At 36.4% G+C, this 18,875-nt stretch overlaps 1 protein-coding gene across 5 annotated transcripts in view; it reads left to right on the top strand.

The window, feature by feature from the left end:
* RPS6KA5 (ribosomal protein S6 kinase A5) overlaps positions 1 to 18,875 on the top strand; it is an 82,074-nt gene that overhangs the window by 7,615 nt on the left and 55,584 nt on the right. For 2 of the 5 annotated variants that reach the window (XM_074868602.1, XM_074868599.1), the window contains exons 2-3: positions 4,894 to 4,965; positions 16,832 to 17,050. In XM_074868602.1, the coding sequence (XP_074724703.1) occupies positions 4,894 to 4,965; positions 16,832 to 17,050 (291 nt within the window). Of the gene's footprint in view, positions 1 to 921; positions 942 to 4,893; positions 4,966 to 16,831; positions 17,051 to 18,875 lie in introns of those variants that run through there. The other 3 variants (XM_074868603.1, XM_074868608.1, XM_074868600.1) reach the window with 2 other exon arrangements.

Here is an 18,875-nt window from a genome sequence, read left to right as displayed (position 1 = left end):
TAACTTTGAAAACAGCATCTGTTCTTTGTTGCTGTGACTTAAAAAGCTAGATCCGTTAGGTGAATGGAGATGGGCCATACTCTGAAGTAACAGGTGAGAATCAAGTTGATCTTGGTACCAGGCATTGGACATCTAATAGTTTGAAAGGTTGCAGAATATCTTCTCTCATTTTCCTTCTTGCCTTTTCTGAGGTTCATTGTTCTGCTCAATAAAACAGCAGATAGCAGGGAGAAGTCGCAGCTTTCAGGCAGAGCTTGTCTTCGAAGGTTGCTTGATCTAGTTCAGCAGATGAAGCTCTAGTTTTGTTTGTCTGCTTCAAAACCTGTGTGCAGTGGAGTCCAGAAACAGAGGACACAGCACACTTCAGCTTGAAAACAACCACTGTTAAATATTATTTCTTAAGATTATAAAAGTACAATTAAAAGCAAATAGAGTCATTACACAGTACCAGCTTGCACAGTTCTTGGTTCACACTTGGCCATATCAAAGTTCAGGTATAGTGCAGGTGACGGTCGTGTCTCTTATGTCATCTGGAGATCCTCTATCAAGCAGAAATACTTTGTTCTGGTTCCCAGGGTTAAACAGACTGTCCTGCTTCCGGGGGACTGATAATGACAATACTGATCTCCATGCACTGGTGTCCCTGCATGTGAAGGTTTGTCTTCGCAGTGGGAATATTCCTAGATATTTGCTTTCCTTTTGCATTCAGAGGTGATAATTGTGAACAGTACCACTGTTTCCTCTTTGCTTTTATGAATGCCATGATGTCTTGGCTTTTCCTTTGTTTCAGTGTTGACCTGTTGTATCTTGCTGTTGTCCTCAGCTGCTTACTCTCCTTACCGTATTGGTCCAGTGCTGATTACTGTGGACTGCAGTAGAAAATCAGTAAATGGAAGCCTTTCTGAATTGTGCACCTATGTGGTTAGCTTGTCTCCTAGAAGGTAATGTCAGCTTACTACTTTTTTTTTCATGATGTACCACCATCTTTTATACTGTGTCATGTGTAGCTTTGGATCATTTGTGGAGAAACTCTTGTCCTGTTGACTTGGGCAGTACTTTCTTCCTGTCCAAGCTTAGTTCCCTTCTTGATACTCTTCAGCTGACTTGAAAAAGGGCAGTTTCCAAAACTACTTTCCTTGTGCTCATTCTTAATTTAAGGGCTTTCCCAAAGCTGCAGTTTCTGAATGGCATCTTTGCATATGCTGAAATGTTATGGTACTATTTGCTAGAAATGCTGCTAGGTAAATTCTACAGTGTTCATCCTGTTGCACTCTTGACAGATACATTGTCTTCATGAAGGTTGCACAGACGGTGTTGGGTCTGGTTCTGATACCAATGATGATGATGTCTGTGAGGTGGGAGAAGCCTTTCACTGTTCTGTCAGCGGTGGTAGTAGTAGTAGCAGTGGCCTTCTTGTTGCAATCCTTTAAAGCCTCTCAAACTTGGAACAGTTGTCGTCTAATTGAGGAAAGCATTCCTTGTGAAAGGTCCTCCAGCAGCGGTCATTTGGGTTCCTGGGAGTGACTAGTGAACAGAATAACTGATCTTAGGGGATTTATGCTCCTGAAAGCAAGTTGAAAGAAATGTCAGCAACTTCTGTTCTGGAGGAACTGCACCTCATCTCAGCTAGAATGTTGAAAAGTGCTGTGCCTGGTTTCAGCAGATGAAGACAAAGAACTGCTCTAGCAGTGTCATTGGAAAGAATGTGGCACAGGCACAAGCTCTTCAGCTTGCTTTTCTCAGGGTATGACTTCAGAGACAGACTGAGTGCAGCAACTGAGGCTGTTGGAGCAAGCCATTGCCAGCTGTGGCAACACTGGAGAAGCACTTTCTGGGAATTGTTAATCTTTTTTTGTAGCTTTGAAGATTGGTGTGTAGGTGTTTGGTGGTTTGTTTTTTTTTTTTTTTAATTAAGGATAATTCTACTTGTTGCTTTATAGGGAGTAATTCATAGAGAGTTTGTATGTCTTAAGTGTCCCATCATACCTCTCTACGTGTTATGCAGCACCTTTTAGCTATCTTGTGGGACAGCTTTTTTCCTCAGTATAATGCAAAAAGAATGAGATAGGACTTACTGTATAGCGATCATATGCTTACTTGTGATGTAGTTTCCCCCCTTTTACTATAAAAATAATATTACAGTAACCTCTGAGACAATTTTTTTGTAGGAGAAGGCAATTAAGCATCCTAAGTGGAAGTAAAAATAGGATTAAGTAGAGAGTGCAAAATTATGGCTCATATTGAAACAAGTACGTCAAACTAGGTATCACTCAGCTTTTTACTGTGTAACAATACATGGTACAGTTTAGATTAATGGACTGAGTTTAGGACTTGATCTCTTCTTAGGACTACAGCCAGCACTAAACAAATCTTCAGCATGTTACTGGAGATGCAGCGTTTCTCTGTTTCGCTCTGTCTTCCTATTCAGTTCCAAGAATATGGCAGGATTAACTGACTGTTTTGCTTTCTAGAAGGATGTTTAATTGAAAAGCCTTCAGCTGACAGCTCTTAAAGGATGTGAGATGGTAAAACCTTTCTGGAGTACTCCATAATGGCAGATCCAAATCAGTGGATTTCTCAGTGAAAAACTTCTTCCCACTCTGAGTTCAGCACTTAGCTAGTATCCAGAGAGGTTCGATGTCCTGAATCTCTTCAGTGACATCCACTGCTTCATTAAAACTCTGGATGCTCTAGCCCTGGTCTCTTTAGGATAGGCCCTGACTTCTGCTGTCCCTGGCAGGCAAGACACTCTTTTGAAACTGTGTATGTTGAGTACCATTCTCAGTACTTGTTAAGAAGAGTAATATGTAATATTAAGTTGCTCCAAGGCAGACTGCTTTCTGACTGTGACATGACCTACTGTAATTATATAGACACTAACTCAGTCTAGGTTTGCCTTACCTGCTGTTACTCCTTTCTTGGCATGTGAGTGCATCTTCCTTACTGCTGACTTCAGCAATGACTGTGATGTAGCACTAGAACAGTATTTGTTCTGTTTGCAGTGAAAATAGTACAGCAAGCTTCAGTTCCACTCATGTGGGTGCATGTTGCCTCATTGATTTGTTAATGATTCTGGTACTGTCTTGCCTAGCACAGATTATTACAATGGAACTGATCATGAAAGTAGTATTTCTCTAACAATAATTTAATTGTGCTGTGTGTTTTGGTGGGTTTTTTTTACACATAACATTAGGATAGCTTGTAGATTCTCTCAGATTTGCAAAAATCATTGTCATGTATACTTCTGTTTGTACAAAAAAAAAAAATCCTGAAAGTTCTTTTAGGCTTTATAATCTCCCAGTAATTTCAAGTAGTCTCTCTGCACTTATTCCAGGTTTGATTAATCCCTCGTAAAGATGAATAATAAGAATTAGAAAATAATATTTTAGATGAGGTTTCATCAGTGCCTTCCATGAAAGCACTAATGTTACCCCTATCCCAACTAGATGCACTTTGTGTATGTGTACATACTTATGTAGGATTGCTAGAATAAGTTACTACTTTGCTTTTTCATGTATTTGGTGTTTGGATTTTTTATACTTGTTCCTCCTTTGCCAAGAAATGTCTTTCTGAAGCTTTAAGTTTTCTGTGTTTTCTGTTTATTTCGAGTTGTTGAGTTACTGCAGTTCTGTGAATAGAGATTAACTATACATTTTGATAATTCAGAAAGCACACTGTCTTGATTAAGTTTCTTAGAAATATGAGAATCTCTGAACAGAGTAAGTTTCAACATCTCTCAAAGTGTTTTCCTTTTTTGGTTAAGAGATCTTTGTAATCTGCGGTGCTGCTACTGAAAGCTTCTTGCACATCTTTCTTAAGCCACCTCTGTTTTTTTTTTTTTTTTTTTAACTAGCCTTTAGGGATACAGCTTGGCTTGCAGTTGCTCTGTGAGAGGCATTCTTTTACCAGCCATGCCAGCTTATGCAGCTTCTGTTGCTTGATGCTGCATCCTTAATTGTGCTAGTAGAACTGCTTATGCAGCTGCTCATTCAAGTGGATCAGGGAACTGGACTTGGTTAAGAATAATCAGTTACTCTTTTGCCTTACTACTTTTAACCTGGATCGTCACAATGAGCAGCTTTGCTGAATGGCCTGCAGTCATATTGATGCAAATGGATGGATAATATTATGGTAGGAATGAAAGATGGAAAAAATGGGAACTGCTTAAGGCTTTCTTTTAGCAGCTTATAAAAGAAAAAAAACAACCAACAAACCAACCCACCACAATTCCTTTTTTAAATAGGGCTCTTCACTTCCCTGCTTAGAAAAATGTCTGTTAGACGAAAAAAATACTCTGGTATAGATTTGTATAAACATAGAACCTCCTCCTCCCAAACTCCCCAACAAATGAAACAACTTTGTAGCGGTTTAGATTTTTCTAGACTTGTTGGTTATGTAGACTCAAGGTCTTTCCTACTCTATAATAGTGGAGAGTCTTTATAGGTTTAGTAATCCAATGTTAAATGCATGAGTATTTATTGGAGCTCTGCTTATGTCATCCCAAACATCATATAATCCAAGAACATGAAAGTATTCAGGGTGCTAGGGCTAAGGGGTGACCTGATTGCTGTCTATAACTGTGCGATTACAGACAAGGTGGAAGGAGAGTCTTTTCAAAGCTGCCCAGTGATAGGATGAAAGATGGTGTATACAAACTAGATGGGCTCCAACTATTATTCTGTGATGTTATACCTCTGGGAACATGGTTGGCAGCAAGAAAATTGCTCTCCCTTGCTTTTCAAGTTAAAAGAATACAGTATGCAACTGGCATGTCCTTTTAGTGCTGCTTATTCCGTTCATCTGCTAACTTGTTTTTACTGAAGCTGTAGTAGTATGTCAAAATGATGTTTCAGTGTACTGTATATCTGATGTAAATTCTTCTTTTTCCTTCAGCAAATTTGACAGGCCATGCAGAGAAAGTTGGCATTGAAAACTTTGAACTCCTGAAGGTTCTTGGAACAGGAGGTAAGATGCACTATTTTTCTAATTTGAATCTTGGAAGCATTACTCTGAAGTATAGTTTTGTTTTCTAGCTGAGGTTTTGGTAATTGGAGCATTCTTTAGGAAGGTATATCGCTTTTGTATTGCATAGCATAGTTTTCACTTTTTCCTTGCAAATATTGTGCAAAATTGGAGGTCACATGTTCTAGCTTACAGCACTTTTGAAGATTCACTCTTTTAAAAAAAAAAAAGGAAAATAAATGGCTTGAGATTTATGACAATTTAATACATTTTGTGAAACATCTGACCTAAGTTAAGGCATGATCTTGATAATTTCAACAAATTTTCAGACTATGTTTTCATGAATTTCTGGGAAAAAAGCAGTAATATTAGTACATTATTGAATAGGATGCTTCACTTTAACTATACATTTTAAAGTTAGCATTGGCTTTAGTAGTCTTTTTCTGTCATATTTAAATTCCAGTAATTTTTAAGACAGGAAATGTTGTAGTTTGGATTTCAGCGCAGTGTTGGAGATTTGTAGGATGTTGTAGGATTGCTGACTGTAACCAACAAAAAAAGCTTTGTTTTCCTTTCGTTGAAGGGACACACAGGCCTGTACACAGACCGAAAGCAATGGCATTTATTCTTCTTAGTGTGTTTATGCATTTTTTTGCCAGTTTCAACATCAGATGCAGTATTGAGTAGATTGGGATAATCATGAAGGTGGACTATTATCAAGGTCTGTAGAGGTTGTAAGTTAGTTATGATACTAAATTTTGGGTGTTATCAGCCATTAATGACTAGCAGTGAGGCTATAATTGCACGAGCTGCTACATCACTGAAAAGAGCAAAGGGTTTTGGTTTTCACATTTAGCTGCCATACATACTCTTTCATAAATCATTAAGCAGTTAAATCACCCAAGAGTGTATTTTTCTGTTTCTGAAGTAATGTTTTTAAAATTTAAATTTATCAGGCTTATCCATTCAACCCTTGCTGTTAAATTTCATTAGTTAGTGGTAGAGGCAAAGAGGCTTTAATACTTGTAGGTATATGTTGCATATTCATAGATAGAAGTAGCTATGCTGTTCTGAAGTGGTCAGAATGGGGTTGACAAAAATGGAATTACTTATAATTATGCATTTATGTGAGGATGTCTTTCTCCTGCTGATGGAAACATTATCTGGATTTTTAACTCTGTGTGTGTGTATATGAAATCCAGTCCCATGCCTAATTTTTTCCTTTTTCCTTACCACTGTCATTAGTCTGGGATCACCTTAATATTACAACTATTGCTTTTGGAATACAGAGTAAGTTTTGGTGGTTTCATAAGTGTCAGTCTTCAAGTTCAGACCAGTAGTAGCCTGACCCTTCAAGTTCAGACCAGTAGTAGCCTGACTTCCTTCTACTGTCTTTAGGCAGTACCTCTGAAATACCCCTTTTGCTGCTGTTAAACTGTTGTCTGTCATTCATTACTACCTTCCATGCCTCTCTCTTCATGAACAGATTACCCAAATTTCTCTTGGCCTGGGATACTCTTAATCATAGCAGGTAGTCCTTAGGGCTCATAGTGCAAAGCTAACCTATTCACTCAGGTTAACAGGGTAATTTTTATGAGCGACCCCTTTCAGAAGAGGCTAGTTCAGTGGGTTGACAATGGGATTGACAGTGTATGTATGTGTGAAGAAAAAAAGCATGCCTGTCTGTCTTCATCCTGCTATAGTAGTCACATTGTTCCAGAAATCTATCTAAAGACTATTTCAAGAACTGACAAAAACATTCCTGCAAACTTCAGGAATCCAAGGACATTTGTAGCATTTGTAGGAAGAGCAGTATTTTTTTTTCTGTCAAGGAAATGCTAGTTGCATTTTTTTAAGATGTAGTTTCAATCACGGCCTGAGGTTCTTGCTTTGGAAATCTAGACCATCAGGGCAGTCATGAAGCTGTGTTCAGTCTTAAGTGTGTCACAGCTAAGACTAGTGCACTAGGTATGTCAGAGGTTGTTGCTTGCTAATTACTGGACAACATGAAATGCAAATGACCTTACCAGAATGGAGCTAGTTCTGTTTGCTTGTGGAAGAGTGACCATCTGTGAATTGTCAGTGTTTCTGGTAACATGGAATTGCTGAAAACAGGACTGGAATGGACATGAAGAGGTCCTCTAATTGCTTGGCCCAAAACACAGTCAGTTATACCTGCATCATCCCTGACAACAATTCGATCATAAAAGCCTCCAGTAGTAGAGATTCTGCAACCTTCCTAGATGTTCTTGATGGGGATGTTTAATTTTGTAGCTTGAAAAGCGTTCTGGGGACTGCATTAAGCAAACATCCCCTCTCATTCATGCAAGGGGTTTCTGAAAGGACATTATTTCACAAGGGAATATACCTGTGTTAAGGCATTTCTTCTGTAAATACTGTCCAGCAAAATTTTGGTGCAGCTCTGAACACCATCTTCGCTTTCAGTGTTTTTCTAAGTGTTATGGTCAAAAGAATTTCTATGTCCTTTTCATTGACTCGACAGAGCAGAACAGAAACTGAAGCAAGATACTGGCCACTTGGCTAAGATGATCCTGAAATGTTCTACTGTGAAATAAATTTTTGTGCGTATTGGGCCTACTGTTAGAGAACCCCAGAGAACTTGTACACATTGACTCTGGTGCTGTAAAAATTCAGTTTTTAGGAAGTTCTAGAACTGCCTTATCAATAACAAGAATTATTGTGCAAGCACTCCATCTGAAGTATGGAAAACCAACTTAAATGCTGTAGACTTTGCAGTATTTGTTGCATGTGAGAAGTCTGGGGCTATATATTCAGTTATGTAACTATCTTACTGACTCTGTGTTTTTCCTGTGTAATGTACCTTGCTTTTTGGTCCCCACAGCTTCCATAGCAGAGAGATTATTTTTCAAAACCTTAATAAGGCTCTAATCACTTGTTTGCATGCAAACTTTGCTATAAGATCTTAAGTGTGTTGCGTCATGAGTTGTGGGGTCCTGTTTAGGCCTGCAACTTTTTGTTCTCATAGTTGAATTGAGTATGACTACTCTGACTTAAGTTCTTTGTACCAGAATATATGTTTACCTGAGGGAATGAGAAGAAGCATAAAGAAAACTGTCTGTAACCACAATTAAGTCAGAAATATTTGGAATAGCAGACTCTTATTGCAGACTTGTCTTAAATGGTACTATACAAGAGTAAGGCCTCATTTAGAACTTGTACTCTTGTGCAAAACTAATAATCTGCATTTCAGTTGTCCTTAGGCTTGTTCTCACAAAAAAATGACGAAAACCTTCAGAAGATATTTGCATGCCTTCTGTATTGATATGAGTCTGAATTATCTTGTTCTGTAGGTTTTATTCTATTAGAATAAGAAAGGAGGGAGGATATTTTCTTCAACTGATTTTCTACCTAATTTTTATCTATATATAGCTGGCAATCTAACTGTGGTGAAACTAAATGCTGTCCCTCTAAACAGTAACTTTTTGTTGGCTGGGCTACAAGTTGCAGATGCTTGTTAGATGCCTTTTACCTTTCAGCCAGAAAAAAAAGTGATAAAAAAATTTCATTACTTCAGAAATTTGAAATACTTCAAGTATTTTCAAGTGAGGGGTGTGTGTGTGGGTTGGTTTTGTTTGTTTGTTTCCCCCCCCCCCCCCCCCCCCCTTCATTTTTAATCAGGATCTATGGGGGAAGGCAGGGGGATTCCGGGAATGTAGACACCTCTCCAAACAGCCATTGTATCTCCCTTAGTGACTTGCCCTCAATATTATGGGCAGAATGATAAGAGAGAACTGTATCTTTGTTGTTTTTGTGTGTTTTTTTTTGACAATTTTGAGAACTACTCTGTTCTTTTATACTAGTAAGTTCTATGAAGTTGAAGATGGGGCTGGGGGTTGAGGTCATATTAGACAAATTGATTCACAGAGACAAAAGGGACACTATTGCTTTTCTGGGAGCAATTTAAAGGAAAACGAGGAAGAGGGCATCTGATGGCTTCTGCTTACATGTTGTGTATTTTTAGGCAAGAGCTATGTTTACTCTGGCAGTGAAAGCCTTACCCTGGTGCGAGCTTTTAGGTATTGTTGATAATACTGTAATATAGCTAATGCTAAACAAAAGTTGTGAAGCTTTTTAAAAATTCTTCACTGCAGAGTTCTGCAGCATGCAAAGTGCTTCCAAACTATCTGATACGTAAATGATCTACGGTAGTGCAAGGCAGAATATATTGAAATCTCACAGTCATATTGACTGATGACTGTAGATGCAATTTTAACTAATTACAGTATTTTAAATATAGTCTGCTATGAAGCAGCTGGAATAGCTGAAGATGATGCTCAAAATATGTTAAAATAAATGCTACCTTGCTTAAGTATATGTAGTTGTGGTAGTTCCGTATCGACTTTGTTTTTTCAGGTAACAGCAGTGAAGAGTTACTTACATCTTCATTTTTAAGTGTTTTTTTTTTAAATACAAAAATAGTATCCTTGTGTACTGATGTTTCTCCTCTGGAAGTGTGGTTTTTTTTTTTGTGATAACATTTTCTTCATGCTATGGCTTAGCATAATTTCTTAGTTATTTTCTTTAAATTGCATTTCTTTCCTTCTTACATTCCTTTTTCTGGTTTGTTCTTGTACATGCTCTCTCAGCTGGAAGCATGCTTGTTATATTTTGCTTTTTGGTGTTAAAAGAATATCATAGTATATATGTTCCTCTTTTGACCTGAGTCTTGACAGGAGAAGACAAGGAAGCAAAAATCTGAGTTAGCTTTTTAATCTGGGTTGAATCCTTTTACATTGCATGAAGGAGCTATTAATAGAATAAACCTCCCCATTGAAGAAACTTTACATCAGTAAAACAAAATACATGATAGTATGACACTGTTAATAAAGCTGTTAATAAAGCTATTAATAATGCACTTGTTGCTCTGGGAGCAAATTACTGCTTACTTGACTTCTCTGACTTGCCTGTGTTCTACTCAGTATATACTTCATGAAATTCCAGTCTCTTTCTCTTTTCGTTTAAGTCCTTTTCTTCTGCTGTTACTGTATAGCCTTGCCAATTTGGATTTTTCAGATTTCCTATCCACTGAATTCATGTTTCCAGCTGTCTCTCCTATCTAGTTAAAGCTTTTTTCGTGTGCATAGGTAACTAGTGTCTATTCTATAGAACGAGGTTACTTTACAGCAAAATAATCTAAATGCTTCCCAAAGCCACAGAGGGAACAAGAGAAGGTGGCTGTGTTGGTTTATGCACACCCACCTGCCTTATTTGCTTCATTCTTTATAAATGTGTTTTTAAAATATAAAAATTGTTGATGTAGAGTGTGTTCTGGGTCATACATTTTTCTACACATAATTATTCCTTTTTTCCTACTCAACTGTTGCTTCTTGTGATTTTGATAAGTATCACTTTCAGTCTTTCAACTGTGCTTAAGAAGAGACAATATAAGTGGTTCCTGAGCACGTGCCCTAATAATCTGGTCTACCGAATGAATGACAGTTCACTAATGAAGTCAAAAAATAAGTAAAAGCAAGAATATAACTGCCATATATAAAAGAGATTATTTTATAGATGATCGTTTGGAATTAAGTGCTTATATGTGAGGGATATTCTCCTTATGTGGAAGATACTTAAAATCTGAAGGATATATTTATATGAAAGGTAGAAAATTGGTAGGATGAATGTCAGATTTAAATAACCGGCTCAAAAATCTTGTTACACAAGAAGGTATAACAAAGTTCCATCTAAGAGGTCAAAAAGTATTCTGGTAAAGTTAAGACTGTGAAATTAAGTTAGATCTTTCAAATAATGTTGAAGAGAATATAAAATATTCTTCTATTGTAAAAGGAGGAGAAAGAAAGAAGTGGGGTTACTGTGCTCAGGAGAGTGAGCCAAAATTAGGGAGTATCTAAAAATAATTCCAAACTTCAATTAATACTTTTACTTTAGTTTCTGCTGAGGAGAGCTATGATGAACAGAAGGTGGGATGGCTAATTGGAGACAGAGTTTGGAAATAGGAAAATATTTTTCTGTATGAAGAGCTAACTGAAAAGAGGGGAATGTGTTCAATCTAAGAACCAAGAGCCTGGACAAATTCATCCCATTCATCCATCAGAATTCTGAAAGAATCTGGACATTAAATTGGAGATCAGTAGCAAAGATTCTTACTGGAACTATTGTTGGAGGTGGTCCATTATAACTGGAGAGAACAGCAAATGCAATCCTACATTTGAGAAGGAAAGAAGCAAGTAAGATGATGATCCAGGCAGCTATTGGTTAGTTTTTCTGAATTCAGCAGTATGCAGTGCCTTCAAAGAAATTTTGAAGAAAATAATTTACCTTAATTTTTGTAATAATTAGAAATGAATGGCATGCATATCCAGTGGTGGATTGTCTTGCATATGAGAGCTGCCTTCTAAAAACTGAGAAGAAAGTTAGGCATGTATTGCCTGCCATACCTATTTACTGTAATGACGTTTACTTTTTTAAAAAGCTAAAGGTAAAAAGGCAAAAAAAGCACAAAAGCAAAATGCTGATAGAAAGTATGTTTTAAGATGCAACTTACCCTCTCCTGTCACTTTCTATCTTTCTTATTTATCTCTCACTTGTTTAATGGGTCAGGGAACTTGTTCTTGGGGAAATAATAATGTTAAAAAAAAGTATGTTAAAGATTCTTGCCTGTCTGATATTTAAGGAAAGATGACAGAGAATGCTTCATCTTTGACAGTTTGATGGTGCACAATAAAAATTGGAAATGCTTGTTCAGAGTGCTGTTTGATCTCTGTTAAGGTTTTTGCTTGGCTGCTTTTTTTTTTTTTTGTTTTTAGCTACTAGAGCTATATGCCTTTCTGACTTTGCTACATCCCAAATTTTAATTCATATGGACAGATACATACCTGCACAGTGAGAGTTCTTCCTCCAAATTCTTTAGGAAGATTAAATCTAAAGACTATTTTAACAATAAAAAGTGCAGAGGAAAGAGGTCATTAGGTATATATCATGAATACAATGAAATTTATTCAAATCATTAAATACTTTGTACCTCTGAGCCTTTTCCTATCATTGTCTCATGATTATTCTTACACTGAAAGTAAAAAAGTAATTTAAGAAAGAAGTGTATCTTGTGTTAACGCTTGAGAACATTGCTGTAAAACTGTCTATACAAAAACTGTCTGTATACAAATGTCAAGTTTTAATGGATTTAGAAGTCCAGTAAACCATCCTGTATGCTATAAACAGTAAGAATTTCTTGCCTTTTTCTCTGTAAGAGTTAGCTGGCATGATGCAATGGCTTAATGTGCTTGCATTTATACAGAAAGAACAAAGAACCAAAGAATACTTCATATTTTTAATTTATTGTCTTTCAGCAAGTGTGTACTTTATTCTGATGACTTGCTGAATGAATTGTTACTTACGATGATGTGTATTACTATGAATGTGTATTCATGAAAAAGGCAGTTTTAACCCCCAATTATATTTTTCTGCCTCACAAATTAAGTGGAAATTTGGTATAAATTGCTGGTATGAAATCTCTTATTCATTTTACAGGCCTGATATCAATAACAATCTGCAACTAATAATTGCTTTTTTCTTTTACTTTTTTTTTATTTCTCTTAATAAACTTCAAGGTCGGTCTAACATAGCTTGTGTATATATACAGTATGTATTATATAGTCTTTTAGTTCTTCCAACATTTAAAATATTTTTAATGAATTTTGGGGTTAAATATTTGGTGACTGTGTGTGTTGCTTTATGGGGGATACGTTGCTGGCTAAATATTTCTGCCTTGGAAGTATGAACATTAAAATGTGGCTCTTTGAGAAACTAAAAAAGCTTTTCTGAAATAAGATTATCAGGTAAGGGTATTCTTACAGTTAGCTTATGTGCCTTCTCCTTGCTGCCACTCAAACGAATTGCTTTTGCAGTGTTGTCTTTTAAGTAGATTTCTCGTGGTGATATCAGAGATTCTGGTGTTGAATATATCATGAGTCATTTGATTAAAATAGTGCCACTTAAGATTTATTCTCATCAAAACTGCTGAGAATCCTCATCATTCTGTCAGTTCTTTTCAGATTTCTGAAGAAACAATTTGTACCGTGGTAAAGCTCTATGCTGCAAATTCTTTTATGATAACAGTAGTATAGTTTCTAGAGATTTCCTTACAGCTATTACACTTAGCAGATAATTTTCCCCTATGCTGTATGTAAAGCTGTAGTAGGTGCTCTTAACGTATAGCTAGCATTCTGCCACTTAAGATGCACTATTGTATGTTATTATAAAGTAGGATTAAGGATACGGGTAGCCAAGTGTGAAAATCTAGGGGCTTTTGTTTGTTTTAATTTAGCTTAATTTAATGTTCTCCAACACTTCTGATAAAACTACTGTTTCCTGGGAGCCTAGGGAAACTTCTGTTGAATGGGTTTTTCAGAGAGGCATAAGGAAGTTCAATGTCAAGCTCCAACTGAAATTGGTAAAAACTAGGGCTGCTTCCTTTAGCAGTTGAGAAATGCAAGGTAAGGCCATTCTCCACACTGTTTTTGTTGTGTGTTAATAGAATGCAGAAGTGTTATCTACATTTTTTAAAGTAACTCCTTTTAAAACAATGCTCTTGATAGTAGGGGTCTGTTCTTCAGGTGCTAAAAATAATTTAACATTCAATATTGGAAAAATAGGTGAATTACATTAGAACCATGCGTATGCATAACAGTATTACTGTGGTCACAGTATTATGGTCTGTACAACCTTGATTCAGATCACTTGTGTCTGTACATCATGACAGGATTTATGGCCCGTGTCTATTTTACTAAAGTAATCTTTTTACATCCTATGGTTATCCATTTCTTGATGACCAGCTGGTGACTATTGAGTCCGACTTAGATATACTTGAGATCTCATAACTACAGTTAAAGTTGGGGAATGTGATATAATACTAAACATCTTGAAAAAGATTGTCCTGCGTATCTCACACTTGTCTCCTAAAATAGAAAGATATGTTTACCCTAACCTATTCTGACTCTATTTGCCATTCTTGAGTGAAAACTTACTTTATGAAAGCTCTTACTGAGAATAATAGGTTCTGTAAAGAAGGCAAGCATGATTGTTTAGGGTGTGATGAGTCAAGTAATGAACTTAAAAAGAATTGTTCATTATATGAACAGTATCACTTTTGTATACTGAATGAAGCAGAACTCAGTTGTATGGAAAAAAAAAATGCTTGTCACTTGATTTAAAACACTCTATTACCTGTCTGGAAAAAACAAAAAATCCGGAGTTACACATAGTTACTTACTGGGAGCAGTGTATGCTATAGCATTTTTAAAGACCAACTAAATTTGAATGTTTCACATCAGGACAGTATACCCTGTCTCGTATATTCACAGTTTTGAGACACTTGAGCATTCTCTTTGAGAAAGTAATGTGAAGATCATTATTGCGGTTGGACAAAACATGCAGCTGATTCAGTTTTCTGTCTCATGATGGCTTAAGGAGACCCTACAAGAATATGGAGAGGCATACAATGATGGTTTCTGTAGTGAGCTTGTAGCAGCCTGCAGTTTGGGGTCTGCCTGAGCCAGAGATTATGTTCTGTGTTTAGCAACACTTGGTATACTTTCCTCTCCCTCAAGGTTTTATATAATATTTTTGAACTCATCTACATTTTTGACATCTGCAGCATAATGTAGCAGTAGTTCCACAGCTTAACTGTGGAACTATTTATTTGTGTGTTTTGGGCAGTTCTTAATCTTACTACCTAATAATGATTTAATTTGTTACCTTAGTTATTTTATGTCTAGAATTGATTTCTAACTCTCTAGCATCTTCTTAAGTACTCTACTTTTTCAGGCAAAATAAAAAGTCTTAAGTGTGTTTAGTTCCTTTCATAATTAGAAGAATTCTTCTATCATTTTCTGGTTTTTTTTTTTTTTTTTTTTAATGTTCTCCTATACTTTTTTTCTGATGGGAGGAGGGGAGCTGGGGGCAGAAGAGAAGAGAGACTGAAATAGTGTGCATCACTTGAGATACGAGCACACAAAGATTTCAAACCACAGCATAAGGGATTTCTGGTCTTGTGTTGAAAGTTTGGGGGATGGTACATTTGTGTCATTTTTCCCCTTCAGTCCTTTCCTTGAGGTTATAACATTCGATTTCCTTTTTGGATTACCACTGATGTTTTCTCATAGGGTTGTCTGTGGTAGCTCTAGGTATTTTTCTCAGTGATAACACTATGCACAAACAATTATTGTCATATTTCATGTGGATTACTCATTTACCTATTTGGAATTCTATCTGCCATTTTACTTTTCAGCTACTTTCAGATAATGTGGTAGTTTTCAGCAGTCAGCTTCGATTTCTGTTACAGGGGATAATTTACTAAACCAAGACAGTCAGCTTCCTCGCAGTTCCTATATGGCTGAATGAGGCAGGATGAATTCTTGTGGTAACGTTCTTTCACTGAAAAGGCTGAAATTTTTTTTTTAACCTTTTGGGTTTTTGTCTGCTAATGTAGGTCTTCATTCCGAAGATGATCCCCTCTGTTACCGAAAATTGTAACCAAGAAAACTTCCCAAACTAAATGATAGTTTAAAAATCTGACATTAGTTTATTGCAGTGCTGGGTGCATGGGGGAATTTCTCCTCCGAACATGCACACTGAGGGAAAAGGCACACATTATATACATTTAAAAAATGAATATATAATTCCCAAGAAGTACCTGCTTGTTTCCAGGGAATCTAATGCATACGTTGCGAGACTGCCTCCATGCACGCAGGCTCGCTTATCTTGTCAGTACAAAGTGTACTGAATTGGGGAAGGGTCGCTCTTCGGCACGTAGGCTTGCTTATCTTGTCTGTACAAAGCTTATGCAAAGGGGTCTGTTATATACAATTGACTAAATTGTTTAAGTTTTTGGTATCACCTCCTTGCACCCATGATTGTTTAGTGGTTTTTAAGATCCTTTTGTAAGGGAACTTAAGTGTCTTGGAAATCTAAGTCAACCATATCATTGTTCCTTCCTCCTGATTCCTTCGAGTGATTAATAGAAATATTACCATCTACAAAAGTAACACTAATTTTTTTCACATAGTATCTTGCTTGTATATCTACTAATTGTAACTTTTACTGTTTCTACAGGTTTGCCTAGTAACCAAATATACTTCTGTACAGTTCCCAGGAGCCCTTTTTATTTAAAAAAAAAACGATAGGTGTCCACATTTGCCACTTTATTATTCCAGTATGGAGTGTATTTTTAACCAAATATGTAAACAGAACACCTAGATTCAATAATTTAAAACTCTGGAAAGACTACCTTTTGGTGCTGGTGACTGTTTCTTTTCCTGTTTGTGTTCAGAAAACTTCCTTTTTGAGATAATTCCTCTAGCTTATTCTCATTTAAGTCCAGTATGGGAGCCTCAGAAAGTTCCTATGTACTAAATAGTGATGGGAAGACTTCACTGGCTTTTCCGTGGGTTTTTGGAACTTCGCTGCTGTAAAGCCAGTAATGAAAGCATGTAAGTTGTGCAAATATGGACAGACTGTTATGAGGAAAAAAAAATAACATCTCTCTTACTCCAAGCTCTTGCTAAATCCTAGGTATGGGAGTTTTAGGTTATTACAAAGGAAGCAATCATCAGTTCTTAAAATAGTTTTTAAATACTGAAACTGATTGTTTTTCCCACTCTTGCTGTGTTCAGTCACTAAGCTCACTTGATTGAAATTTTGCTCAGAAAAGGTCGGTTTGAAACAAAGTGTTCTGGAATATTTTTGCCTGAATGGTCACTGTTTGCCATAACAATGAATAATTGAAAATAATAATGATATCAGACAGACCTGTAGTATGAGTAGGTGACTTTTTTGTTTGTTTTTTTTTTTTCCTCCTCACTTTTTTAAGCCTATGGAAAAGTGTTCCTAGTAAGGAAAGTAAGTGGCCATGATGCTGGAAAGCTGTATGCCATGAAAGTACTGAAGAAAGCAACAATAGTTCAAAAAGCGAAAACAACTGAGCACACAAGGACAGAGCGACAAGTGTTGGAGCACATTAGGCAATCACCATTTTTGGTCACATTACATTATGCCTTCCAGACAGATACAAAGCTTCATCTCATTTTAGGTGAGTAGTTTTCAGGATTCAAGTCTTATGTTAATGAAAAAAAAAAATAATCTGCCCTTTTATCTCCTTAATGTTTTGTAGGGTTTTTTTTTCATGTGGTCTTAGGTACTGTACATTTAGAGATTGCATGAGAGACCATAGGAAGTAAAATACTGTTCATCTTCAACAGTGTCTGTGTTTGTGGTTTTCCTGTTTGAACTTCAGTGTGCTACTCTGACTTGGGGGGAAGGAGTATTATCAGTAACACATGCAGCAAAATGTGTATGTCATAAGTACCTAAACCAGGGAAATATTTTCTTGAATTTACCTAGAAGATAAAATTTTGATTTTCATTTTTTTTAACCATTATATACTGCATTAGTTTTCTACAGATTTTCAGACAAACTGCTACCATAAATGAAAAAGCTCTTAATCTGTATGAATATGAGCATTAAAGTGATTCAGTTTATTTTCTCTGTGTGCTGCCTTTATGTATGTGGCACAGAGGTTAGTGGTAAGGTGGCATGACCAAACATGACTTTGTTACTGGGATTAGTTGGAAAGAAGAAAAAAATAAGGAAATATTTAAGCAGCAGAAAGCCTTCTACTTCAAACACGCTGCACATTTCACTCTAAGAACATGTTGTATATTGTCCTCAACACGATCAGTGTTTTTGAAATGTTATTGGAGAGGACAGGGCTACTTGTCCTTATGCTGACCCGTTAGCAGACTGTTTTAGTACCGAAATGCTGCAAACTGGAAGATTGTATCAGGCAGTTCTTTTTTTTCTGAAAAAATGCGCTCACAACATGGGTGATGCCAGTTAGAGATGATTGTGCTTTCATGTATTTCTGGTCAAATTCCCTACAACACTGGAATCTACACATTGTCCATATGGTTTCCTGCTGTAAAATGCTGGTAAAAATACTTGTATTGTGGATCGGTTTCTTGTTTTATGCGTTGTGATGCTTCATTTTGGTAAGTTCTACCAGGAGCTTTTGTAAATCTCCATTTACGAGAGATGCTTGCTAATGAACTATTATATAGCAAGCCTTATTAGAACATTCTTCATTCCACTTTTGTCCTTGCTAGTTTGCTTTCCGTTTTGCTGTGAAGAACCACATCTATTTCTGTAGCATTTGCAAGGTTGGCAGAAGATGATCAGGAACTTTCTTAGGGTTTTCAACTTGGATATACTTTTTGTATGTGCATGTTCTCTCTATTACCTACTGCTATCCTTTTTCAGGACAGTAATGTTTTGGGGAAAGATGCTGAGATTAAGGAGTTACGTTCCTTTTGCTTTATACTCCATTTTCATTGCCTTTGAAGAGTTCTGTCTTTCTCAGGAAGATGAAGGATTTTTCCTGATAATGAGGAACATTATCAGGAGCTGGAAAAGTGTATTAAAATCAATTCTAAACCTTACTGTTTCAGAAAGCATTTGCTGCCAAAATTTTTTGTGATGAAACCATTTGATCTTTGAGTATTGAGATACTTGCATGTTTTGATTTTTGGGTGTTAAGAGGCAATCTAAAATCACAGATTTCTGTGCTGAAAGTAGAGCTTGTTCATAAGACTTGGTACCACTTTAAAATCAGAAATATTTCTGCCTTTCAGATCAGCAGCAAATTTTGGGTTTGGTATATAGGATGTATTTGTACGAAAGGTACGAGCAATTTTTAAAGACTGCTTACGTAGAGTATTTTTTTTTTTTTTAAAAAAAGGAAAATGAATGATCAAGTTAATGCTTGGGTGCAGAATACATTTTTGTAGTGAATTACTTGAAGTGAATGGTCCTCTTAATGGAAGTACAAGTTTTGCAGTTCCTTTTAGCTTGTAACTTTG

Source organism: Strix uralensis, chromosome 4 (assembly GCF_047716275.1).
Source record: "Strix uralensis isolate ZFMK-TIS-50842 chromosome 4, bStrUra1, whole genome shotgun sequence".
NCBI classification, from domain to species: Eukaryota; Metazoa; Chordata; class Aves; order Strigiformes; family Strigidae; genus Strix; species Strix uralensis.
The sequence above is the reverse complement of the archived record's forward strand: the minus strand, read 5'-3'. Positions and strand labels throughout refer to the sequence as shown.